The following is a 27,501-nucleotide window of genomic DNA, read 5'->3' on the forward strand; positions in this document are numbered from 1 at the left end:
CGCAGACGCTTAACCCACCCACCGCACCCCCCACCTGCATCATAAATCTGGGTGGCTCCACTTCTTAAATCCATCCTTGGATCCTAAGGACCAATCCTGCTAATGGAAATCTCTCGTTCATGCAACGCCGTCGTTGGCCTTTTTCGTCGTTGAGCACACTCGACTAGTACAGGGTGGCCAAATAAGAGGTATACACTTTATTTTTGAAATTTTATTCTATAAAACAAAAAATATTAAGTATTCCTTGTTAAATATAATATGTAGGGTCAGCAATTACACATGGAAAATAATGTCAGACAAATGTTCACCTCTAGCAGCATCGCAGATGCGAACCCTTTTCATCGCGTTTTTCATCACTTTTTCACACATTTCTGGCGTTATCTCAGCGACAGTGTTTCGAATATTTTGTTTTAATTGCTAAAGGTTCGTTGGCCTATTAGCATAGACGCAGATAGCAGAAAAAAGTCAGGAGCTGTTAAATCAGACGATCTTGGGGGCCAGTCAATGTCACCGTTTCTCGAAATTAATCGACCGGGAAACGTTATTTTTAATGTTTCTATTGTTTTTAATGATTAAAACACGTTGTTCCGTCGTAAAACGCTCCATAATAAATTTGCCGTATCTACACAAACTAATTTTCATGCAATAACTGTCATATTTACCGCCAAAATAAAATGGCGGCAAAAAAAAGTTGTATACCTCTAAGTTGGCCACCCTGTACAATAAGCCATAATTACGAGTTAATAAATAAATAGGCAAATAGAATAATACTTTACTTTTCTATATGATAGTAGTAGATAAGTAGTAGAATGAGTATAACCTTGGAGGATACAACTAAACGGAGTAGCCATTAACAGGCTTTCCCCTCTGTCGAAAATAGGCGGCCAACGGTCATACACAATGTATGGACTGACGTTTATCTGACATGGCTATTTTTACGTTACGCATACATTTGACGTTCCCCTCCCCCGCAAAAATCGGCAGACTGTTTTGTACAGAAAAGACATGGCGTCTCCGTTTGATTATATCCTCCAAGAGTATAACTAGTTTTTTCAATCTACTGTTATTGACAAAACTGAAGCCCTACGGCGTAAATCGAATTTTCTTCATCTGCCTCTCTATTGCTCGAATTTGCATGAGTAGGCCCTCTGGTATACCTACCAGACTATACTTAGTTAGAAATACAACTTTTATTCGTAAATGACAATTAAAACTTGACTGTCAAACTTACTGAACTTATCAATGTTGTAACTGGTATACATATTATTGGCATTTTTTTTTTCATAAGAATGAATACTAAATATTATAAATATACAAACATACATAAAATCCAAACATACAAAATCCAAAGACACATACAAAGGTACATTATAAAATCCAAAGACATATAACATAAGTTAAAACTAAACATGTATTGTTGGCAAAATGTGGCTAATATTGCTATGTTGCATTGTAAACTAATGTTGTGTAGTGTTGAGTGTGGCACATCACTAGTGTTAAATAACAAGCCAAAGCCACTTGCTGGGAATTCACGCTGAGTACCTATACTTCGAATTAAAATTTAAGACTGAAATGAATAATTAAAGCTGTCCAAATGTTGATGGTAACATGAGAAAATGATAACATTTGGCGCTGCAAGCAGTTCCACGGCCCTGGAGGACACTGGTGCGACATCGTGAACTTTGTTCAACTGTTTTCGTGAAGTTTTATGTTGGTGTTATTATTGTGTTATTGTTTTAGGTGAAGTACGAAGTATATGCGAGAGTGTGTGCAGTGATGGATCTAACGCAACGGTACAGGCTGCGGGCGCTAATGCGAGGCCCCGTATGGATATTGCGTGTGTTGTGGATATTACACAAAGCACCAACCTAGGGCACAGGAAACGAGCTTTGGAAGAAGTCAGGTTGGCTGCTGATCTCGTAAATGGAAACCTACATCATATCCATGTAAGTAGCTTCTGCTGGCACTCAAATGTTCAGTTTTTTTACATATTTGTAAGCAGATTTATAGTTTAAAAAAAGTCAAGTCCAGTAGGTACTATAACTATGGTTTATAAGGTCTTATGGTTTCAATACGGAATTAAGTAGAATTGCAATGATCTGTTTGGTATTTTCCTCTAGTTATAAAAATATTTTGCTGTAGAACTACAACTTTCAAATATAGTCGCACCTGAATGAAGATATTCAAGTTAAGTAATTGTCGACCAAAGGTGGGAGCTTTTTGAGGTTTGGCGGTTGTATGCTATTGCAGAAAATCTCATTATATTTAGTACTAGCTTTTGCCCGCGACTTCGTCTGGGTGGAATTAGTAATTTGGGTAGGTTAATTTTATATCCGATCTGATTTTTATCGATTCACCATACAAACTTCTACCCCCCTTTTCACCCCCTTAAAGGATGATTTCTGGGATAATAACTACCCTATATCGGTCCCTGAGACTCCATCTATCACCATACCAAATTTCATCTAAATCGGTTCAGCGGTTATTGTTTGCCCATACAAATTTCCACTCCCCTTTTCACCCCCTTAAGGGGTGAGTTCTGGGATAAAAATTATCCTATGTCCTTTCCTGGGACTTAAACTCTACCAAATTTTAACTAAATCGGCTCAGCGGTTTAAGTGCGAAGAGGTAACAGATAGACAGACAGACACACTTTCGCATTTATAATATTAGTATGGATTTGATAATTTCTTGCAGTTCAAAGTCCTAATACTAGGTAGTACAGATTACCTCCAAAAAAATTTGAATCATTAAATGGAACAGAGTTGCTTTTGTTTTGTTTTTTGCCAAGTACTCAATACAACTTAAACTTTAAGAAGATTTTTCTGTATGCTGGTTGTCCATATCCAATTATTCATTGTTTCCAGTTTGAAAAATTAGATTTTGGAGAAACAAGTGTCCTGGATACATTCTACAATGCTGATGTGGCGCTGGTGGACCTCAGTATGCAGGTGCAGCAGAGCTCGCTGCTGTATCACCTGGGGGTTCGGGAGAGCTTCGACATGAAGGAAAATGTGCTGCTGTATAATGATGTAGATCCGGACTCCACACTACGGCTTAAGGTATGTGCAGTTTAAGAACAAAACTTACAAAATTGATTACGATACTGTCAGGAAATCTGTACTTAAATATAAATAAAAATATATCATGGACTTCAGCGTACAAGTGTATCAGAGCTTCCTGCTCTGATATTTGGCGGCTTGGGAGGGCTTTGATATGAAGGAGAATGTGCTGCTGTGTAAGTATGTAGATTTTGGATTCCACACTATGGCTTAAGGTATGTAGGTATGTGTGTTTTTTTTACTAAAAAGGTAATAGGATTTGGAAACTAAACTGACAACTTATTAATCGAAAAATATAGTAATTATAGCACTTTTCAAGTTTTTTAAATTGTATTGCTTACTATTTTGCTATATTATAAGTCATAAATTCAAATCATATGCATGTAAATATTACTATATTTTCCTGAATAAATTAACATGAATGAAGCAGATTCCAAGAATGAAGAGACAAACATTAATGAATGACTCAAATGTTTTAATCAATTATATAAATATATTAGTATTTATTTATATAAATATCTTGTAAGTTTAGTGACCTCATCTATTACTACAGGATTAGGAAACTGTTATCAACAAAAGTGGAAACCTGTGGGAACTTGTAATTGGCTCACTGTTTCTATGTTATTACCTAACTTGTTACTCTAGCTGTAAGTTTTCCTAACAAATAAAATAAAAAAAAATAAAAATAAAACAATCTGCCTTCCGGATTTTAGACCGCGCCGCGATAAAAACGAAGTAACTAATTGCACTTAAGGGGCCCACTGATTATCAGTCCGCCGGACGATATCGGATTGGCCTGTCAGTTGTTCGGAATTGTCAACTTTCTGTCGACTGGTAATCAGTGGGCCCCTTTAAATGATCTGTTTTTTTTTGTAAGTCTATCCATACTCATACTTTATAGACAAAACACAAGCATGAGCTTTGTTTACTTACTCTAAGATCAGTTCATTTTAAAGTTAACAGGTAGGTAGAGTCGGACCAAGCTATGTTGCATGGCATTTGCAATGACGAAGTGAGGAAATGTCATCATTAATATAAAATTTTTATGAAAATATAACGTTTACGACGAACTTTGTTCTGTGCAAATCGGTGCAGAGTTAGCTAAGACGGACATTATCGAATAATTTCTTACCGGGCGATAACTCGTTAAGGGGAGATGTATTGCAAAACCTCGTTAACATCAGCTGCCGCTCCGCTGGTGGGTTGTGGAACGGTAGCCAATGGTAATATCCGTAGAAAATAAGAATATACCAAACCAATCATACCTCCCTGAATCTACCAATCATACCTGGATATACCAGTCATGATTTAAAATTGGAAAAAATCAAGTTGGTTTTAAAATTCAGTTCAACTTGGCGTAATTTTTGTAATTCCATAATGGTACACAGACTTGAGTAATACCTACCTTAGTGCTTTAGGTAGGAAGGTAGGTATTATTCACTTAAATTTGACTGAAATAAGCAGCAGCAAGTCGTTTTAAAACTAATCTTGCCGTAAATACGATGTACCTACTGTTACGCATTTAGCTCTGTGCTATAGACTCATTAGAGCGTAAAGCATTTCGGTACAATCTCAATACTTCAAAGAGCTCGTTCAAGAATAGACCCTAGATCCAAAGAGAATAGATAGTATAGAGGGGTCCTGTCGTAGTAAATTTTGTAGTCATAGTAAATTTACTGCCATCTATCGACACAAGAGTAAAACTCAAAATTAAAATGTATAAAACTATAAAAAAAGTTATATATATGGATAAATGATTTTATTATTTATATTATATATCCTTTTGACCCATGTTCTTTCACTGATACCTATGTGTTAAAATTGTTAGGTAAATATCAAACGGTGTCGTCAACGTCATCTAGCCGAGCATAGGCCAAAGGTGTGTGCGCCATCTATCCGAGAATGACTTTTTCTTGATTTCCAAGGCACGTTTTTTCCTTAGAATTTATTCATCTTATACAGAGTTACATGTCTTTGCTAAATCTATGCTAGCATGGCATACAAGATCCGTCCGTGGAGATATCTCAATAGCTATTACTCTCAATTTATCAATTGCCCTATGAGCGCAATCATGCGACGACACCTTTATTACCTTGCTTATTGAATTATAGCTACAATGCATGCATATGTGCTCCATTAGTATATAAACGGCTATTGTGCGTTTTAGTTTCGATATCTATTTGAAGAGGAGAATTTGACGCTGCAAAAAGTCGTTTGTAACCGAGATGTACATGTATGGAGTGTAAAAAAGTATGAACTATATTCGTAAATTTTTAACGTTTAGTTTTCATTGGCACATTAATAACATTGCCAAATTATAGAAAATTGGCAGGCTAAATGTAAGATTGACTTTTGTGCCAATCTGTAGGTAGCCAAACTTCATAATCTCTGTACTTATTTGTCTTTTGTATACTGTGTATTGTACAAAGATTGTACAACAAATGGAAACCTATGCTGCATGATAAAATTGATAAATATACAGGTTGTTTCTATTTTATCCAAATGGAGGTATGAAAACTAGAAGTCAAAGGAGATAGCAAACTTCATTATTTAGGAACCATGATTCTGTTAAGAAAAATAAAGAAGCCACTATAAGTATAGTTTTTCGGAGAAACCAACTTTGTTTTTACGAACATATTAGGTACTTATTCTGATTCTGGGCGACTATTTTGGTAAATAAAAAATATAAAAATGACAAAAAAAATCTTTTTCCTTTGGTTTAGTTTAGATTATCCGTTTCCGTAATAAGATCATCTCCGGTTTATTATCGTACGAACTCGATTCGGGCTGAATGTAAGGATTTCTGCATAATCTTATCTGTGATAATAATTTGTGTAGTTTTTTCTTATCTCTACAATTTGTCTGTCTGTAATATTCTTTAAGTAGTTTGGTTTTTCCACACTGCCTCATTTAGACTAAACACTCTGTAGACTGCTGGTGCGTTGGTTATCACACTTATCATTACCACTCTATCAGAATAAGATAAGTATGATTAAGAAAAATATGAAATACTTGATAGTCGTTTCGAAGAACACACCATGGCAAAATTACTCTAATTAGAGTAATTGGAATATGTGCAAGAATAATAACAACTTTTAATATTAGTGTGAGCTGTAGACTTGCTGTAGACCTTACGCTCGCTACGCTTGAATAATTTTCATATAATTGTATGGATCGGCTATGAAATCGACTTGTAGAAGAGAACAGTTGGACAGCTACACAGCCTTATGAAAGCATTTTTGCCAAAGTTGAAACGGAGACGCTTGGCGCTTGCTCGGCCATGTACCTACTTTAATTTGATAAGGTTCCAACAAATAAAAATTAAAAACTAAATCTAAAAATAAGTAAAACTAATCTTAAAATAAATAACTAAAAACTAAATATACCCCTGCGGCATGGTGCCGTAAATGCTGGAAGCATTTCCTCGCTGTATTGCAATACTTAATCTCTGTGCGAGGAAGGTTCCAACTAGTTTAAAACAAATATAAGAATATACCACAAATTTACAAATATAAGAATATACCTGTAGTAACGATGACGATGACTTACAATACAATGTTCTTATATCCACCGCAACTTATAGCGTCAATACACAACTCATGTGGTTTTTCCTTCCAGGCATCGCTGCCTAACTTCCTGTTCGTGTCGTACAAGCTGACAGACGCGGGCACCTGCGTGACGACCAACCCCGCCGCCACCAAGTTCAAAGGAGAGGAGGCTGCCGATCCCAAACAACATCTGACGTTGCGGCTTAGGAATATACTGCAGGATGTCGAAGTACAGACCAAGTAAGTTTCATAATAAATTAGTCGACTGGCAAGCTATCTAACGCATTTACGTGTATGGCGACAAAACCGGTCCCGACAAAGTTTGTAGAAGAGATGCTGCAGACTTGACGCCAAGACTTGACAGAGTACATGCTTGACCTTAGTTCATTTTGAGGAGCTTATATAAATTGAACTGGTGCCGTTAAAATGTGACCTTTACTGCTGTCACCCTATAGAATGAAACCTCATCAATGAAAAGTAGCGGTAATTTCTGACGATCCAATTTTAGAAGTGAAAACTTCTTTAGCGGCGCTGTGCACTTTTTGTGATGGGGAAAAAATGTTAAACTCGTAACAGGTGTCACGTGACCGTAAGACGTAAGACGGACACGTGACCTGATCGAAAAACTGTTTTTCTTTATTGATTTAAATGCCATCTAGTGAGTTTACCTCTAACTGGTATTAATATAACTCGAGTACTAACAGTGATGTGCTTAGGGGTTTCAAGTAATGCGACGAAATAACGCTAGATGGCGTTAACCTCAATTATACATAGTGCTGCAGACATTTTGCAATAGTGATTGAGTTTTCACTTCTGCCGGCACTCCCTGAGTGCAACCCGTTGTTTTTTTTTCAGAGCTCACCTCCAAGAGAAATTCCTCTCAGACCTGCGCAAAGCCCGCGAACTATACAGCGGCGCCGAGCTGGCCACGGTGCTGCACGCCATGCGACGGCGGTTGGACGACCCGGCCGTGCTGTCCGGCGATACTGTGCTTAACATGCTCATATCCTACAGGGAGACGCAGGACTATGACGCCATAGTGCAGGTCGTCGACGATCTCAAGACCGTCATGAACAGGAAGAACTATGTTAACATGCCGGTTATAAGGTTCCTGTATGCGTTTGCTATGAACAGGTGAGTTATAGTGAGTAATTTCATGCTATTGTGTTCGATTGTACAGTAACATCGAACCTATATAGCAGCGGTCGGCAACCTTTTAGCAGCCAAGGGCCACATAGTAGTTAACGAAGTTGACGCGGGCCGCACTTTGTTAATATTTATGACTAGACTAGATATTGTCATGTGTCAATATTACATACAAAATAGACAGGGAGGCTCGCGTGCCGCAAGTGACAGGTTCACGGGCCGCATGCGGCCCGCGGGCCGCGGGTTGCCGACCGCTGCTATATAGGATCCTTAGCGTATAGCGAATCAACTTACAAATAGTCAAATTCGTGTTCTCAGTAGAGCTGGTAGTTTTCTTGCTGGAACTCGACCTTAACTGAGAAGTTGAGATGTAAATAGTTGTTTTTACCTTTTTATCAGGCCAGTTTATCTATAATATATCGAGCATAACGCGCTAGTGTGCCTAGTATATTTAAAAATAAATGTCTAATAGTCACACCGTATTGAGCGTAATTTAAATCATTGCGTCATTTTGTACATGTATACATAAATAGGTACCATTTAACATATGAGGCTGATTAAACCATCATCTTTTATTTTTATATGTCTAATTGATCTGTTTATTCATGGAATTGGCTCGCCACACCTATTACCATAATAACATGTAACTGCATTAGTATTTTAATTGATGCGTGGGTGGATCTATAAACGGGATCTACTTGAACACATATTTTACGTTATTATGAGCATGTTCGAGTTCCGTTCAGAGTAACATGATACGACTATACCAAGATATCTTAAACGCTTGAAATAGTCTTAGCAATTGTGTCAAATGTCATGATACAGGCAGTTTGATGTAATTATTGCCGTCATGCGCTAGAAAAGGAACAAATGCTTGGAAGCATGCCACAAATCATAATTACATTGTCTAGTTAAAATCCATTAAATCGATCTGCGGCTTGAGCCAGACCGAGCTATCGTCAAATCCGAAAATATCTCTACCTATATCTTGAACATGGAAAAAGCGATTGAGATGGAGATACCAAATTTGGATTTTTAAATATCTTGGTTGATGACCGGTCGAAATTCATAAACAGCTGCCGTGCGAGCCAATGTTCACAAGTTAGTAGGTATTAGGTAGATCGTAATGTGTATTACTATAATAAATCAAATAAATGGGTTGTACTTACAAATGTTATCCTTGGTCTCAATTTTTTTTTCCAGGAGGAATAAGGAAGGTGACAGAGAAAATGCCCTAAAGGTGTGCGTGAAAGCTTTGGAGAAGAAAGAGAACCGTTTCCCCGACATGCTCTGTTTGTGTGGCCGTATTTATAAGGACAAGTTTGTAGAATCTCAACACACGGATATGGAGAGCTTGAATAATGCTATACATTGGTAAGTAACTCCAAAACGGGAGTACTAAAGTTAATAACTTGATGCAGCGTATACTTACGCACTTAAATGTCGTCTGCGTTACGAGTTATCATTAATTTTGCTGTGTAAATGGTGCGCCTTTTGAGGAGCGGTGTGGCCGATATTGTATATGGTTCGTCTTTATGAAATTTAAGAAGAAAGTGGACGGTTCCTCAATTTCCGCTTAAGAATTTGTTTAAAAATAGAACAGTTTTGTATATGATTATTTTTTTGCTCCTTTAGGTACAGACAAGGATTTGAAGTTCAACCAAACGAATATGCAGGCATAAATTTGGCAACTTTGCTCGTCATTGCCGGCAATGACTTTAAGAATTCTCAGGAGTTACAACATATTGGTAAGAAAAAAAAACTACTTACATATTTTCATTTTGGAGGATCAGAGTCAAGAAACCAAAATTAATTTCAGGGCTTCGCTGACATTATTTGCGTTTTATATATTTTTTTTCTATATTAAATTAAGAATAGCAGAACCAACATCATCAAAATCAGTTTTGCAGAGTGCGTCATACGGCTCATTCCGTGACGTTCTTGTTGATACTATGTACCTATTTATCTGTGAATTTTAGGTATGATGCTAAACCATCTAATAGGCAAGAAAGGCAGCCTGTCATCGCTCAAAGACTACTGGGACGTGGCCACGTTTTTCGAGATCTCAGTGCTAGCGCAGGACTACGTGAAGGCCATACAAGCGGCCGAGTGCATGTTCAAACTCAAGCCGCCTAACTGGTATCTGAAGAGCACGATAGGGAACATCGAACTTATTGACAGGTATAGTTCACAATTACAATAGGCTACATGACTAATTTTTTTTTATGGTATCAATCGATCGGGTTTGTTTTTAGGATCAAATGTCTATATGGGACCCATTGCATTAAAGTAACACAAAAGTCAGAAATTGTAGTCAAAGGCCGAACGTCGCACTTCACTCGAGAAACGTCCTATACAAAACGGCCAGAGGCCGTGACGTCATCGCCCATCTTGTAGTATGGACAAAACAAGAAAATTGCGTTTTTGTCGGTGAAATATTGCGTTTATGTATATAGTTGTTATACAATATTTTTTTGGATGAAATGTAAGCAATCGAATGGTACCCTTACTTTTATCGTTTTTGGAAGTTAGGTTAATTAAAAAACTTAGATTAAGAAACTTTCAGGTCCTGTATTTTTGTAATTTTTTAATATTTTATTTTAATATCCACATTATTGTGTTAAATTGCTCGTTTGCTATCTATTTTACTAGATTTTGTTATAAAATTCCACATGTGTCATCATCCCTATTGATTTGTAGAAGTAACTAACGTAATAAGTTACGGTTATAATAATAATGGAGCCGGATTCGCCTTTTCAGTCTAATAAGGACGCAAAGTGATTGCGTCATAAAATAAACCAATCTTAAATTTACTTTTTGGATTTCAGGTTCAGGAAAAAAAGTGAAGAATCTTCACCAGAACAACAAGTATTTTCATTTTGGATGGAGTTTTTTTTTGAAGCTACTAATACCGGCAGCTGTGATAATATAATCAGGTTTCCTGTGAGTCTATTATTAGTCACAATTTTATTATCTCCAATCTCCATACAACATTGCTTAGTTTTTATTCAAAAGTTGACTGCACTAACTTACCTCATGTTTTAGGTTCTTATCTTGGAGACCACAAAAGAGTTCATGCCTTCTTACTTAAATGTGAACATGGGAGCGGAGCAGAAGTCCGTTGAAATACTCAACCTCTGTCTGAGCTCCATACGTGGGCAGTGTAGGCAAGTCCACCGGTGGCTCTTCACTTCTGACATGATTAGAAGCTACAGGTGAGTTATAATTCCCTGGTTACTGGTGAATCGTAGCGAAGAGATTCCTCTTTGAATTAAACGAAGAAGAAGGTTTTTTGCGTTAAGAAACCAGCCAAAGTAAACTTACTTACATTAGTAAACTTTAAATCGCAGAGTGTAATGTCAAATGCAGATTGTGTCGAACAAACAGTACGGTTGTACGCCGTTCTTGAAACCTACTGATACAAAGTTCAATTTAAGACACTCTATAAGAGTGCCTATCCAATCCAGCCACGTATGCTCCATATTTTGTAAGTGGCGGCGTTTTACCGGTACCTATCTTAATGAGCCTCACTTTGACTCTCAGTTCATTTCCTACTGCTAGCAAACGACTCACTTTATTATCAAAATGGTGCCTCCTATCTGTATCTATCTATTGAGATTGACAATCGGCCTTTTGTAACACTTTTCGGCGACCTCTTACTCGCTCGGTGTTTATAGTAACTTTCCAATTACAATAATAATCATCTATTTTCAGTTTGTACAAACGCGACGAGCGCTGTCTCTTTCTGTACGTGAGCGAGAACTCTGACGATTTCCAAATATTCCTACCTTCTGAACCCTGCAGACAACGATTGCATGATCTGTTGGGAGACCTGACGGCTGATCACGAGAAGGTCACGGATTTGGACACCACTGTGATGCAAGATCAGTTGAAAGTAAGTGCCAGAACATGGCTTGCCTACTGCCATGCGTGGCTGTATGGCGTGCCTGACTTTTTCTATGTCAACCATTGTTAGATATCCTTACTTCGCTGAATCACATATCTGCCTAACTCCAGTCTGTGCACTGTGTGTGATCGAGCACTTACGTATAATTTAATGTTTTATGCATTTATAAAATCAGTAGAACCAACGTTTTCATATTTTTAGGGTTCCTTAGCCAAAATGGCAAAAACGAAACCCTCATAGTTTAGCAGTAGTAGCAAACAAATATGAGGACTATTTCTGATGTACATGTGCGCGGATCATTGTGTATTTGAACTAGGCTTTGAGCTAAGTTATTATTGCCAGTTATATGTACTAAATAGATTTATATAAAGCTTAATTCTAACCGCTTAAAACCCTACTTCCAGTTTGAATACGAACTAGACGACTGCAACAAGCGCGTAGTGCTCGGCAAGGGCACGTACGGTGTAGTGTACGCGGCGCGCGACCTCAACACGCAAGTGCGCATCGCCATCAAGGAGATCCCGGAGAAGAACCTCGGAGACGTGCAGCCGCTGCACGAGGAGATCCTGCTGCACTCGCAGCTGCGCCACCGGAACATAGTGCAGGTAACACGAGGCCGACGGACTATACGGCCTCAACACGCAAGTGCGCATCGCCATCAAGGAGATCCCGGAGAAGAACCTCGGCGACGTGCAGCCGCTGCACGAGGAGATCCTGCTGCACTCGCAGCTGCGCCACCGGAACATAGTGCAGGTAACACGAGGCCGACGGACTATACGGCCTCAACACGCAAGTGCGCATCGCCATCAAGGAGATCCCGGAGAAGAACCTCGGCGACGTGCAGCCGCTGCACGAGGAGATCCTGCTGCACTCGCAGCTGCGCCACCGGAACATAGTGCAGGTAACACGAGGCCGACGGACTATACGGCCTCAACACGCACGTGCGCATCGCCATCAAGGAGATCCCGGAGAAGAACCTCGGAGACGTGCAGCCGCTGCACGAGGAGATCCTGCTGCACTCGCAGCTGCGCCACCGGAACATAGTGCAGGTAACACGAGGCCGACGGACTATACGGCCTCAACACACAAGTGCGCATCGCCATCAAGGAGATCCCTGAGAAGAACCTCGGCGACATGCAGCCGCTGCACGAGATCCTGCTGCACTCGCAGCTGCGCCACCGGAACATAGTGCAGGTAACACGAGGCCGACGGACTATACGGCCTCAACACGCAAGTGCGCATCGCCATCAAGGAGATCCCTGAGAAGAACCTCGGCGACATGCAGCCGCTGCACGAGATCCTGCTGCACTCGCAGCTGCGCCACCGGAACATAGTGCAGGTAACACGAGGCCGACGGACTATACGGCCTCTACTCGCAAATGTGCAAAGCTGCCAACCACTTTACTTGCGATTTCGGGGTTTGTCCATATTAAAAAAATATTCAGAGTGACCATTACGACGTATGTATACTTACTTGTAGACTATGGTTAAGCGTTTAATATTTTCGACGCCGTGTCAAACACAAAAGCTGTCACGCTGACGCCACGTCACCGAAGTGTCAAAACTGAAATTGAACTTTAGGCATATGCACGTAGGTGTATGATTCTCTGTGATATGTGACCGATTAATCGGTCTTTGGCGTTGGACCTACGGTGCGGATATATCGGTCATTAGCGTCCAAAAGGTTAAAAAACAAAAAACGTTTTCTCGAAACCATTCCTTTCCCTACTGTATTTTTATTTTAACACATTAACTGCCAGCGACTCGCTAGGGGAGTGCACTGTTCGTAGGCGCTTTTCGCTACATACGGGTTTTCCCGTGTTATCGGCTACGCTCGTAGCGCGTAGCTCGCGCTGGCACTGAATGTGTTAATGATAGAAATATCTCCATTCTGGTGTTCAAGGAGACAATTTATTTTAAGTTTTTTGTTTCAGTACCTAGGATCGATATCAGAAGACAACCTTTTTAAGATATTTATGGAACAAGTCCCAGGAGGCTCATTGTCCGCGCTGCTCCGTTCTAAATGGGGACCTCTAAAGGAAAACGAAGCCACAATCGCCTACTACACTAAGCAGATTTTAGAAGGTAAATTATACTTGAAACATTATCATTAAACAAGTAAAACTAGTCCACTAGCACTACCCAATGCTAATGCTAATGACGATCTTACTAGATGTAAGACTATCTATATATTTACATCCTATCACACTGCATTCAAGCTTGCAGCAACCCTGCTAGTCAAAACGCATTGTACCTACGTTAAAACCTTACCCAAATTCGTATCACCGACTCTATTGAAATACAATTTTTTCCAGGTCTAAAATACCTCCACGATCAAAAAATAGTTCACCGCGACATAAAAGGCGACAATGTCCTAGTAAACACCTACAGTGGGGTCGTTAAGATATCGGACTTCGGGACGTCCAAGCGGCTGGCGGGCCTGTGTCCGTCCACCGAGACCTTCGCGGGCACGCTGCAGTACATGGCGCCCGAGGTCATAGACAAGGGGCAGAGAGGGTATGGAGCGCCGGTGAGTACTCATACTAATAGATAGATATAGCTGGCCAACCAAATCTTGACAGTAAAAAAAGGCGCGAAATTCAAATTTTCTATGGGACGATATCCCTTCGCGCTTACATTTTTAAAATTTGCCGCCTTTTTCTACTGTCAAGATCTGGTTGACCAAGTATAAATGGATAGATTTATCAATATAGCACTGAGGGCAGCTACGGTGGACGATGGATGGATGGACGGATGTACGGCAGAGAAGACGAACTTTCTTATAAATATAATGTACCAACTTTTGTAACTCCTTTTTTTACAAATAAATTATTATGAATTAGGATTATGAATTATGATCCCGTGCTGCCATGCGGAAGTGGTCTTAGGAGACCTTCCCTAACTTTTCAACTTACGACAATCGGCATATTACACATTTTGGAAAAAAATACAGTCAACGATAAAATTGTCAATTTTGTGGATAATTTTTTTGGTATCAGTCGTTTTCACTTCTGTCCGGGATCAAAAGCTTCTTAGAGACCAACATGGGTTAGGGCACTAGAAAAGCCTCAAATCAAAGAAAACATGTTTTATCATAATGTTTATTAATGTTGTTTGTTTTATAGGCGGACATCTGGTCCCTTGGATGTACGGTTGTAGAGATGGCTACAGGAAATCCACCTTTCATTGAACTGGGATCGCCGCAAGCAGCGGTTTTCAAGGTAAATATTTATTCAACAATCAGCATTTCTATTATTATCTTATGGAAATTTATTTTCATTTTCACTTTTATTTTTGATCACATTCTTTATTCAATCAACAGTCTGCATAAGGGTAACATTCCATTTCTGACCGCAGCTGCACTACTGGTACTGAACGCGTCGCTGTTACTGTCAATTTCCATAGTAAAATGAACAGTAGTGCAGCTGCGGTTGGAAATGGACTGCCACCTTAATGTACATATGTGACGTCCCACGGCAAAAGGTACCTTATGGCGGTTGGCGCTTACGCTATTATTAACGCCGCTCCAATATTATTGCGGCGCTATGCGACGTAAGCGCCAGCCGCCATAAGGTACCGTTTGCCGTGGGACGTTACTTATAGGTACAATAATATTTTGTTATACAATTTTACCTAATTTAAATTAATAATCCTTTCTGTTTTAGGTGGGATATTACAAAGTGCACCCAGAAATCCCCAGTGAGTTGTCTCCTAGAGCCAAGAGTTTCATAAAGCGGTGTTTCATACCGGACCCTGAGAATCGCGCCACGGCATCTGAACTATTAGAAGATCCGTTCTTATGCGAGTAAGTATATTATATAGTCCATTTAACGGGCCAGGTACAGTCAGCAGCAGGTTGCTAAGCGGGCGAGGCGTTCATAATTACCTTGACGCGCTCTTATTCTCTTAAGTCGCGTCAAGATTATTTTGAACGCCTCGCCCGCTTAGCAACTATTGCTGCTGACTACTATCTAAATATCACAGTGAACATACCACTACAACAATGTCAATAATATGTTACCTACATTTTTGCGATCGTTTAGGCTAAATTTCACATTTTACTGTTTTTGCTTACAGGAAAAAGAAGACATCTAGTCGCCTAGGCAGTAATGTAGACTATAGCAGAAGCGTATCCGTTCCTGCCGACAAAATCCGGCCACCGCAGAAAAAGATATCCGAACCCTGTCTACCCGGCAATCTGCCCAGTTCACCAGAAATCGAGTAAGCTAATATTCATGTGACCCTAGTACATTAGTTTGACCAAATACATAGAGGCATGGATTTATAAAATTAATATCTTTAATGCAGGGATTTCTGCATGACTAAGTAACTATTTTTCAAAATTTATTTTATTTTCGTATGTTGCGTTCTGCATGTGTGACGTTTCCCTCACAATCATGCTGTTTGGTGAAAGGGCTTATCGTGGGTAGCCAATGTTCAGTTTTATCGTTTACTGGCATCTTCATGTATCCTTTCCACCAATATTGATCGCCCGTTATATAAATACAGGTGCAAACGATTTGACGGGAAATTTAGAAGTTTAGTGTTGCTATTTATTTACATAATAATTATTGATTAAGGCCTGAGAACATTAGGGCACTAACGTCCTATGAAACATGTCGGTAAGTAGCGATTTTGGTGAAAACAAGTGGCTGTGCTTAACATACCTAGCGATAGCGACCTCGTACGGGACGTAGTTCTATGGAACCATAGAAGTTGCGCGATATTGCTACCAATGTCAAACAAAGGTGCGCGAATTCTACTACCGTCGATTGTACAGACATGAGTCGCAGGATATTTGGACCCTTGTGAATTTACGGCTAAATCTTAAGTTAACGACACACAGTGAATCGAGCAGGATATGAAAATTTTACAGTGTTTTTTTTTAACGTGACGCCAGAACGGCTATCAAGGAATCCTAATATGTGTGTACATAGTTTCAAATTGTATTTAAGAAACCGTATGCTTAACTACAAGACTCATATGTCTTTTGTATATTATTGGTGTATTTTTTCATTAAAGAAGATTTTTTGGAAATTCATCCACACATTTTTTCAATGCACCTTAGCATGTGGGATGTTTCTTTTAATACCTATTTCATATAAATAATACGCCGGGACGTGAATTCGTTTTCTTATTTTTATTACTGTACGTTAATAAAAATATAATACTCAATGCCACTTGTCTCAGCAATCTCAGAACCGCAAAATGAAGCTTGAATTATATTTATGAAAAATTTAGCCCGGGACACGAGAGACATGTTCTAAAAAATGTCAGTTTACATTGGGGTTTTATCCACTTATCCTGTTCTACTCGATTCACTGTGCTACACATAAGTGCAGAATGGCTTCAAATAATTATTTCCGTTTCGATAAGAACTAAACATGTAGAGAAGATCTTTAACATAATGTTAACTGTAACTGGGTTTTATTAACGCTTGTACCTAATGATAATAAAAAAGTGGATTAATCACTTATGATTTAACAGTTACAATTGTAATTGACGTTAATTTGTAATTAAACTTGTAAAAACCCTCCAAACACAATGGAAACAAAACTTCTGAATTTAACCATGACCACGTAAAAGTAGACCACTCGTATTTAACATTTGTCGATTGCTTTGCACCTAAGCGTGTGTTTGTTTGGCGTCAAGGGTGAAAACGATCCGGTCTAACCCGACCATCACTAGGACGGCTTCGTCGATGCTATCACCGATACTGATATACCCGCCGGACTTGTCAAATAGCAGGTAACCATACATTGATTACGCGAAACAGTGGTTTGAACGCGTGCTTTGAAATTACACTTAACATAGTTGAACTTTATTTAAATTATGAAAAGTAAAAACCTCAAAACAATCAAAGATTTCTTTGTGAACTGATCTTTGCTTTTGTAGTCAAGTAGCGGTAAAACAAATCACGTTTCACGATTATGATTACACATTGAAGTGATTAAAACTTATTGTCTCAACATTCTGAAGTCATCTGGCGAAAAAAAAAATGCAAATAAATTGTTAGTTTTGTAAGAATAACAAAAATCACACATTCAGACCACTGTTCGAAGTTCCCGGATTAATTTTGATAAAAACTTTAATATAACTTCAGTCCAACTTTTTTATTCTAAATACATTTAAAACAGTATACGACACGTGGTTATGAGTGACCATTAGAATATTTAGAATGTAAGTGAGGTAGGTATTTTCGAAATTAAAATGACGACGAACTTTTACATGGCAGAAAGCTTCTATGAAGTTTTAATCAAAATTCTATTCCGTCACACCTCACGGTTGCATGTCCTTGCACTCCTTGCTCTAAATATTGACACATCTCCGAGCTCACTATTTACCTTCATTTCACTGCACATAAACTATTTTCTAAGTTATATATCACATAGATTATATATATTCTTAACTATAATTAGTCTATTCTATAAATTCCTTCCTTATGCTGCAAATCTTATAATAACGCCTTTTTACATATCTTCTGACTAATACTTAAACGAGATTACATTTATAATTGGTTTTAAACTATTATTCTTGGATTGTTAATTTGTGAATGTATTCTTCGTGAACCGCCACAATTGTGCCATTTTAAGTGAATTGTATGTGCGATTGAATCTGATTTTAGTTGGCCGTTTATTTTTCAGCACCATGCCGAATACACCGTCTACAGATGAGATGGACACGAGCGATAGTCTGCTCAATCGGCGGAGTTCCTCAGGGGGCTTGCTCTCACCCGAGGTAAAAAAAAACCCCTTTAAATATGCCAATAATGATTTCTACATACACTTTATTTCTATTATGTATACGTATACAAGCAGTGTCCAAACAATAATAGAATTGCACTAATTGTTGTGTGTGTGTATGTGTATTTCAATATCTTCCCGAGTAACAATCGATGATGATATTATTCAAATTATATATGTACCTAGAGTTTCAAACACACAAAACGTTTATGCAGAACACACGTATTTCTCACAGGTGGACATGACAACCGTCCAGCGCTCCTCCATAGACGTGGAACATGACGGTTTCTATCTACTGAAGAAGGACTCGCAGCGCCGTCTCACACTGTCGCGGGTGCTAGAGCAGGACAGCGAACAAATCTGCTCCAAGTGGATGCACAGTATTCAGCAAGATTTTGGCAGCACAGTGCTTACAATGGTAAGATAATTGGGTATTTGAATTCGCACACAATACAAATAATCCTTGAGGAGCATAGGGTGCAAACCTGAGCGATGGTGACCAGCTGAGCGTCCAGCGCGGCGGCCATATTAAACAAATACAAACACATGTAGGTGGTTTGGTTGGTGGCTTGGACGCTCGAGTTTAGTAGCAAAACGCTCTGCTGGTCGCTCGCTTTTGAGACCGGATACTAAACAGGAACGTAGGGCGCTAACGTCGGGAAACATCGTTTTTGCACTGGAGCATTCCTAATAATATCGTAATCGCCAACATTCCTAAGGTTTCGTTTCATAACGAACTATACAATTTACTGAAATATAATAACTTATAAGTTTATAAAATAATCGGTTTATGTTTGTGAACGAACTAACTTGTTTTCTCTTACCTAATCATATCATAGGGTATAGTTTATAATGGCACAGAATAAAAAATAGTACTAAGTACAGAAGACTCACTCTCTAACAAAACGCGTCTGTTACGATCAGCACAGATATGGCCGCTAGGTGGCGACAGCGCCACGCGCGGCTTATGGCTTTCCCCACAATTGGGGCCGAACGGATGTACTTTTAGCTACCTACTAGCTAGCTACTTTGCTACAGCAAAGCGACGAAATCGCGGAGTGAAACACGCCTGATAATGGTTACAGGTTGGGAATAGATAAGGTTAGATTGTATTTTCTAACATATTCATTTTTTGCATCGACAGAATCATTTGGAAACGCTTCGATTAGCGTTAAAAGACTACATAATGGACCAGAACAGAAGCGTCATCGAGCAAGCCATAACGAGTCTGAAAGAAGATTTGGATTTTGACTCCAACGCCATTAATGAACTGAATGCAGCCACGTACATGTTCCAAGAGGCGGTGAATGGGGTCCTGAGGAGTCACAGCATCAAGCCTCATTGGATGTTCGCGCTTGACAACTTAGTGAGGAATGCTGTGCAGGCTGCTATTACTGTGTTAACGCCTGGTGAGTAAATATACCACGATAAATTGAGAAAAATAGCTGCCATCTGGGAATTATAGTATTTTATGCAACCGTTGTTTAAGAGAGGTCAAAAAAGGCGAGTGACGTGAGTAACAATTTGAGCCGAAAATTGTTAATAAAGACGCCACGAGTATTTTTTGACTCCGTTAAACAACGTTGCATACAATACTTTTTCTACGACCAAGTACTTTGAAATAAAATTGTAAATTTAACAAATATTTTTCTTTCAAGAAGTAGCAAAGAATGGAGGGTACGGGCGGGAAAAGAATGAATGAAATAAAAAAACCTGTCTATGGTTCACTCATCTGTCAGCGATGACAGTTAAAATTAGGTTGGCAACAATGTATTTCATACAATATTTTTTAAGTGGTGATTACACGAAGTATCGTAAAGGCGCTTAAGGCGCCAAAAAGATACTGCGTGTATGCACAAATATTTTTTTGGGGAATAGACTAAAGACTTTGTCTTGACAACTATAAGATAGGGGTTTAAAGGTGTGTGCACGACCCTTTAAATGACAAATAAAAGTACGGGAGTAGAAAAAAGTTTAAAACAAGCAACCTTAAAATAAAAACACTGAAAATGACTCACAGGGCAACTTTAACCATGTTAGTAAAATTGTTTTTTTTTAATTCCCTCTTGAAATTGGCTCCCATGATATTGATCAACTAACATGAATTAACTTTTATTCTTCTCATTCTTGTTCAATATAAAAATCTTCTGTCTTTGAAAAATTCAAATCTCACTTGACCAAAAATTCGATCATACCAAAATTATTTTCAAAAAGAGAAGGCAGAAGGAGAGAGGTTTAGAAGACAGTTGCCAGCACTGTTTAGTGTGTATGTTTCAGAGTTGGGAGCGAACCTCGCCGGGCAGGAGCACCGGCGCGGCGGCGGGCGCTCGCCCAGCGGCGCGGCCGACGTCGCCACGCCCTCCGCCATGTCCACCGCCACCTCCACCAGGGACCACAGCTTGCTGCAGCTGCGCCAGGAGAACCAAAAGTAAGGGTACCTAATGATTATCCGTGAAACTTTTAGCAGATTATCGATTCGCCGACAACGATTCGCCGAACATCGTTTCGCAGAGTCATTTATTTGTAAATGTAACTTTTGGTCGACTAAAGTTACATAGACTCTTGGTTCGCATACCGTTCAGTTCGCTTGTGTGCTTGTGAGCAGAACTATTATTGGACGATTTCCATTTGGCAGAGTAATCGTTTCGTTTAAGCAATGTTTAGTCGAATAACGTTTCACATTTTTCATATAAGTAAGTCGTTATTTTCGAAACAAAAGGATGAAATAAAATATTATTATTTTTTTAGTAAATGCGTTAAGTATATGCATATAAAGTAATAAAGTTACGAAGAAGTTAGCGAATATGTAGTGTCAAACTCGTGGTAAGGCTACAATTGCACTACATCAAATTGGTGGATTTCGGGAGGAAATGCTTGAGTTACTTTAGAAACCAAAATTATTATGGGAATACCTCGAAGGTAACTTCTTTCAAACAAAAAAAGTGACTTCATCATTTATATTTGAAATCTCACGTTATTTTATAATTATTTCGATTAAAATTTAGTTTTTTCTTCGCAAGTGTGATTGAAGTGTGGTGAAACTCCGGCGGTAAGAATATTCTAAGTTCTGCTAGTCAATAATATATTAATCCAAATGAACATTCGACCTATTGTGTTTCGACCAATGGTTTCTCGGGTAATTATGACAGTTACTAAATGATTATGCTACGAATAGTAAATATGCGTATCAATGTTCTGCTTATTGACTTCTCTCGCAAACGACTATTATGCGTAATGAGATTCGGCCAATCGTTACTCTGCCAAACAACCCGTCGGCGAATCGTTGTCGGCGAACCAAAAATCGGCGTAATTTTTCTCGGAATATCAATAGGGCACCCAAAAGTAACTACTTTACACTCCTTATTTCCTGGTACAGTCACAAAACAGATACAGTACAGAAATCAATCTACATACAAAGTGCGCTCGAGCAACGCACACATAGACACTGCTCACGGACACGATATCTCGGACCGGTTGGTACCAGTCCGAGCGCGAGTGCCATCCGCTTGAGGCACGCGTCTGTGAACTTTTTTGTGCAATAATGGAGAAACAAAAATAAAGTTATTATAACTGTTCAGTGGACGGTTGTTTAAATTCAACATTAAACGGTGAATTGTCGTTTTTTAAGCTACCAGTGGTTTACGAGATGTAAGTTGGTATCTGCTTGTATTTCGATGGTTCGTTTTAACGTTAAACAGACAGTTAGGTAGGTAGGTAAGCACCCCGCCCCGGCCACTACTAGATACGAGTGCCACTACCACGATAGTTTTTTGTGCATAAGTCATAGTTGACAACCCTAGAGCGACCGCCGAGCGTAGGTATGAAAAGTGAAGTACATACATGTGATTGACTTCTGTACTGTATCTGTTTTGTGGTACAGTTCACATCAATATAGCAACGACTGGGACTACGCTTCACTACATAGTATAAAACAAAGCCGCTTCCCGCTGTCTGTCTGTCCCTATGTATGTTTCTCTCTCTTCTTCCTCGCGTTATCCCGGCATTTTGCCACGGCTCATGGGAGCCTGGGGGTCCGCTTGGCAACTAATCCCAGTAATTGGCGTGGGCACTAGTTTTTACGAAAGCGACTGCCATCGGACCTTCCAACCCTTGACAAAAAGGGATGAGTCTCAAAAGTTTCAAAATGTTAAACGATTATACCCGTTTTAAGCGGACGAGGAAGTACGTGCTTGAGAGATGTGACCCTAGTGGCCTAGTAGCAATATATATTATATTGATTGGTCTGTTATAGACAGTACAGACGTTCTGCGATAACTCATCACCTTTTCTATTGTTTAGATTGCATCAAGAACTACTGGAGAGTTACCAACAGTACCAATCTTTACTCAGAGAAATGTTGGAAGAGCAAAAACTACAAACACAAATACTTCGAGACTTCGTCAATAAAAACAGGTAAGCTACGAATTTTCATGTAAATTCAGTAAAAAATACACATTTCGTTATGTAATTTTTACGTCAACATAATTTGATTCCAGAAACAGCAGTCGTGAAGAAAATCTAGACGTAACAGACGAAACCAAATGCCCTACACCGTTACCTTCAAACAGCCCTGACTTATCTCAACCAATGTCTGTTATTTCTGAAAGTGACGTCACGCCGTCGCCGCTTCGCGATTGGTTGACGGATCGAGGGGTGCCCGCGAGTGCTGCGCAGGTTTTGATTGATCAGGAGTTTACGTTGGAAGACTTGTTGCAACATGTTCAAAAAGAGGATTTGGCGAGGTTGAATCTCAAGTGAGTTCCGATTTAATATTATTAATATTCACTCTACGTTTCATGTTCCCTTGTTAGTACTTTTATGACTTATCAAGAACACAGAGCTTTATCTGTACCAAAGAGTTATTGATTGTAATAAAGGTAAAATATAAGAAATAGACATGTCCCTAGCTTGACAGTCCAAACTGATGGCGCTGTACTGCGCCATAGGTTTAGTCGTCATTGAATGGGGTTGGCCGGTCGAAGTATTTTACGGATGGCGCCAGCATAGGTTTTACCTGTCGATCCCTAAAATTGTGTCAAATATTTGTTTTAAGCTAAATTCCATAGAACAAAACTAGAGAAAGTATAACCTATGCTGGCGCCATCTATGCAAACCTTTGACAGTTGCCAACCCTATTGTTAAACGCCACCTTTTACAACCAAAGTTACCCCATAATGTACGCAGCCGTACAGTGCCATCTCGTTTAGCTGTCAAATTGAAAGCACTGAATCTCCACATCTTACACCATCATGAATAGACTTTTCTCTGTACTTACTTTTATCTAATTTAACACAACAAGCGAAGGTGGTAAATAAGAAGTCATCTTCCACTATTCGCGTAAATTTTAGTCGTCTCAAGGTGAATAACGTGGCATATAGTTATAATTTTCTTAACCAACAGAGGTGGCGTAGAGCTGCGTCTATGGCGAGCTATAGTAGATCACCGCCAGCACAGGAATGGCTCGGAGAGGCTGCGGCGAGTCAGCAGTACTGAGACTGACATGGACAACAACTCCATCGTCGTAGTTGAATGTCAGAGGTAATTTTATTTTTATGATTTTTCACACTACCAGTGTCGGCTATGTGGTGTATTATAGTTTGTTGATTTCTAACAGCCCCCAAACGGTTTATCCTTTGTCTATTGATAAGTTAAACCGCACGTGCTTCTTCTACCTGCCTAAAAAAATGGTTGGGCCGGTTTTACCGGTTATTGAATTACCACTCTATGGAGATTGCAATAAGGTTGAAAATGAAGTAATGGAAAAATATTTTTCTGGGCTGTGTGTGGTCCATTTGACTCGCCGGCACTCAGTACTACGGTTAGCGCCGGCGAGTCGAACGCTACTGAACCAGTCTAAAATGTGTCATTGAGATGCGTAACAAAGGCGCGTTATCGGAGCGCGCACCTACACTAGTTTTTTGAGCGTTGGACTAGCCCGCGCTCAGGTGTCAATTAGAATAAATAAGACCCTTTTTGGAGGTAAGTAGCACGTGCGGTTTAAGTTAACAATAGACAAAGGATAAGCCATTCTGGGTCTGTTAGAAATCGACAAACTATAACCGAAGTTTACATGAATGCAAAGCCAAAAAAAAGGAAAACGTTTTCAGATGTTTCAAAGACACCTGAATCATGTGATCGTAGGCGTCAGCATCTTATAAATTGCAAATAACACCGGCCTAAGTTTCGTGTTTGTTCCATTGTACTTATATATATAAAACCGGTGCTTGATTAACGCAGATTTACTAAAGCTTTGGATTCCTCCGAAAACGGTGCCGTCATATGACGGCCGTCATATAGCGGCAGCAAAAGACGGCCGTCTTTACGGTGGCGACATGTGGAAAGTACCACGGCGTCATAACACACCGTCATCCACCAAGGTCAATGCGGCAAATTTGAAAAATGTAGGCGCGATGGGATAACGTCCCATAGAAAATTTGAATTTCGCGCCTTTTCCTATTGACAAGATTTGCTTGATCATCTATAATTAACTTGGAGGATGAAATATCATCAGAAAAGGAAAATAATCGTAGTACGGAATCATTCAAATTTCGTGTCATTTATTCAAAATGGCGTCACCGCTATCTAATAAAACGTTCACGAAACTATCGACAAGGTCATGACGGCCGTCATCTTACGTTACGTTGACAATCAACGTAACGTAACGCCGTCTAGGAAACCGCGCCATCTTGTTTACATAGACAACGTTCTAGTGACGTCAGTCAACGCTATTCGCTAGGTGCACGACTGGTGCTGCCCTCATTTTGGCAGACTTTCTACGTTAAATCTTATGGAGTAAAATTAGTTCAAGCGGCTGCCGCCAGTACTAATGGCGGCCATTCCATAAGATTACCTGTGTTTGTGACGATCAGCGCCACTTCCCCCTCCACCGACTTCGCACCTTGCCAATATAGCGGCCGTAATATGACGGCACCGTTTTCGGAGGAATCCAAAGCTTAACAATACTAACCGTAAGCGGCGGTTGGGTCCGCACGACGTGGCCAGCTGAAGCGGCCGCTAGTCATCGTCTTGCAACTGTTAACGTCCTACGTACGAGTATGTTGAAAACCCTTTATTACGCATGCCAACATAACTAGGCTCTTCTAATCTTATTATAACTTTAAACGAGCAATTCTTGTATATTTATTTATATGTATATATATATTTCAGGGATCTCGGGAACTGCTCTAACAATTTCGATGAGATTTCGCGAAAAATCGATCTAGCTAGGTTTTATCTCTGGGAAAACGCGCATTTTTGAGTTTTTATGTTTTCCGAGCAAAGCTCGGTCTCCCAGATATTCTTACTTAAGGCTATAAACGATGAGTGCGGCAATACGATTATTAATTTTAGAAGGTTTTATAATTACTTAACAGTATTCGCATTAGCTTGCTTATGGTAACGGGTTAAATATTGTCAAAAAAAAAAGAATTTTACGAAAACATTTGTCACCTTGATTGACGTTATGGCAAGTACCTATACGAGTATATGTACTGAAAGTGAATCATTCAGACATAAAAATAGATTTCTTGAAACCAATTTCACTAAAATCAATTCGAAGAACTCGTGACCTTTATAACAACGTGACCTCAATATTAGGGTGGTATTCCACCTGTCCAATGTGTATTTGCGACTTACATTTTGCTTAGTGAATGAGTGAGGCGCAATACACATTTGACAAAGAAATTAGACCGGTGGAATACCACCCTTAATTATTAGAAACTAGCGACCCGCCCCGGCTTCGCACGGGTTAACAAATTAAACATAAACCTTCTTCTTGAATCACTCTATCTATTAACCCGTGAGTTCCCACGTGTGTGACGTCACCATAAGCGTTCTGGCTAAAATTTGAGCCCTTGGGAGCTGACAGGTTAAATAAACCCGCATCAAAATTGCGTAGTTTTAAAGATCTAAGTATACATACAGACAGACAGGGAAGCGACTTTGTTTTATACTATGTAGTGTTTAACAGCTAAATAACATCCAGATGTAAGTCAACCCGGCGCACCATGTCCAACATGTCGAGCAACTCCTGCTCGAGCAACCCGACGGTGGTGATCCGGCAGCAGGCCAACGGCGACGAGACGGTCGCCGAGTACTACCCCGACAACGGCGTCGGCAACCTTTGACAATTACGTGGGTGGTGCACTCTGCAGTAGCGGGCTTCCACGCAGCGTCGATGATCAGTTGGTTACACCATAGAGAAATAAGTAAGACAAGAGTGCTCACTCCATACATCAGTTCAGACTATTAATTTCAGTGTCTACATCTAGCATCGCGTAGCGGAACTATCAGTACTGCTACTTGACAATAGATGTAGCACCGACCGGAAAGTCTTATGCTGTTGAGATAAGACTTTCCGGTCGGTGCTACATCTATTGTCAAGTAGCAGTACTGATAGTTCGGCTACTCGATGCTAGATGCTAATAGTCTTTTTGGTACTAAAACTGATGTATGGAGTGAGCACTCTATGTATTTTTTTCTCTATGGTTACACAGACAAGACATCCTCTAGACTGAGCATAGTAACGCTACCTCTGCCACAAATATACGGTAGTTTTACTCCATCTTCGAGTCAAGTGTCAGAATCCCGTGATTGGTCCGTGTCTTTGAACGGACCAATCACGGCACGGGGATTCGCTCACCTCGTCCCCCGCACCCCAGTATTTTAGGCAGCATCGGTTTCATTAAATAATTGCTCTAAACTCCGTCTAGAGGATTCCTAGTCTATGGTTGGTTCCGTGTTTACATGTGCTAGTTGCCGAAAGTTTCCTAAAAGTTGGATTTTTTAACACATTGAGTGCCGTGAACCTGCTCGGCGGGCGCTCTGTTCGTAGCCGCTTTCCTCTACAAAGCGGGAGAACGCTAGAATCGGCTACGCGTGTGGCGCTACGAAAACGATGGCAGTGAATGCGTAAAGAAATCCAGAAAAAAAAATCATTTTGTAATAATGGGAACTTTCTTTGAAAAAAAATATGGGAAATTTCCAAAAATATTGATTGTGGAATTTCGCAATCTCGGAAACTTTCTGATCGCACCGTCAGTACATGTAGATAGTTGGTGCACGTTCAGTGTGCCATACCACAGGCAACCCGATAT

At 39.7% G+C, this 27,501-nt stretch overlaps 1 protein-coding gene and 1 long non-coding RNA gene across 3 annotated transcripts in view; both read left to right on the top strand.

Moving 5' to 3' along the window:
• Positions 1-27,501, top strand: part of LOC134649539 (uncharacterized) — a 405,305-nt gene that overhangs the window by 275,887 nt on the left and 101,917 nt on the right. The gene's annotated exons all lie outside the window — the stretch shown is intronic.
• LOC134649513 (mitogen-activated protein kinase kinase kinase 15) lies at positions 1,488-26,587 on the top strand. The gene is made up of 26 exons (XM_063504276.1): positions 1,488-1,665; positions 1,741-1,946; positions 2,868-3,062; positions 6,681-6,850; positions 7,466-7,744; positions 8,960-9,130; positions 9,392-9,504; positions 9,736-9,937; positions 10,585-10,699; positions 10,802-10,971; positions 11,471-11,651; positions 12,068-12,268; positions 13,598-13,748; positions 13,979-14,193; positions 14,789-14,884; positions 15,329-15,468; positions 15,741-15,884; positions 17,316-17,411; positions 18,308-18,401; positions 18,642-18,824; positions 19,551-19,815; positions 20,684-20,834; positions 22,706-22,819; positions 22,912-23,160; positions 23,807-23,944; positions 26,391-26,587. Exons 1-26 carry the CDS (start codon positions 1,617-1,619, stop codon positions 26,530-26,532), a joined length of 4,230 nt encoding a protein of 1,409 aa, XP_063360346.1. The 5' UTR covers positions 1,488-1,616; the 3' UTR covers positions 26,533-26,587.

This window comes from Cydia amplana, chromosome 1 (genome assembly GCF_948474715.1).
Source record: "Cydia amplana chromosome 1, ilCydAmpl1.1, whole genome shotgun sequence".
Classification (NCBI taxonomy): domain Eukaryota; kingdom Metazoa; phylum Arthropoda; class Insecta; order Lepidoptera; family Tortricidae; genus Cydia; species Cydia amplana.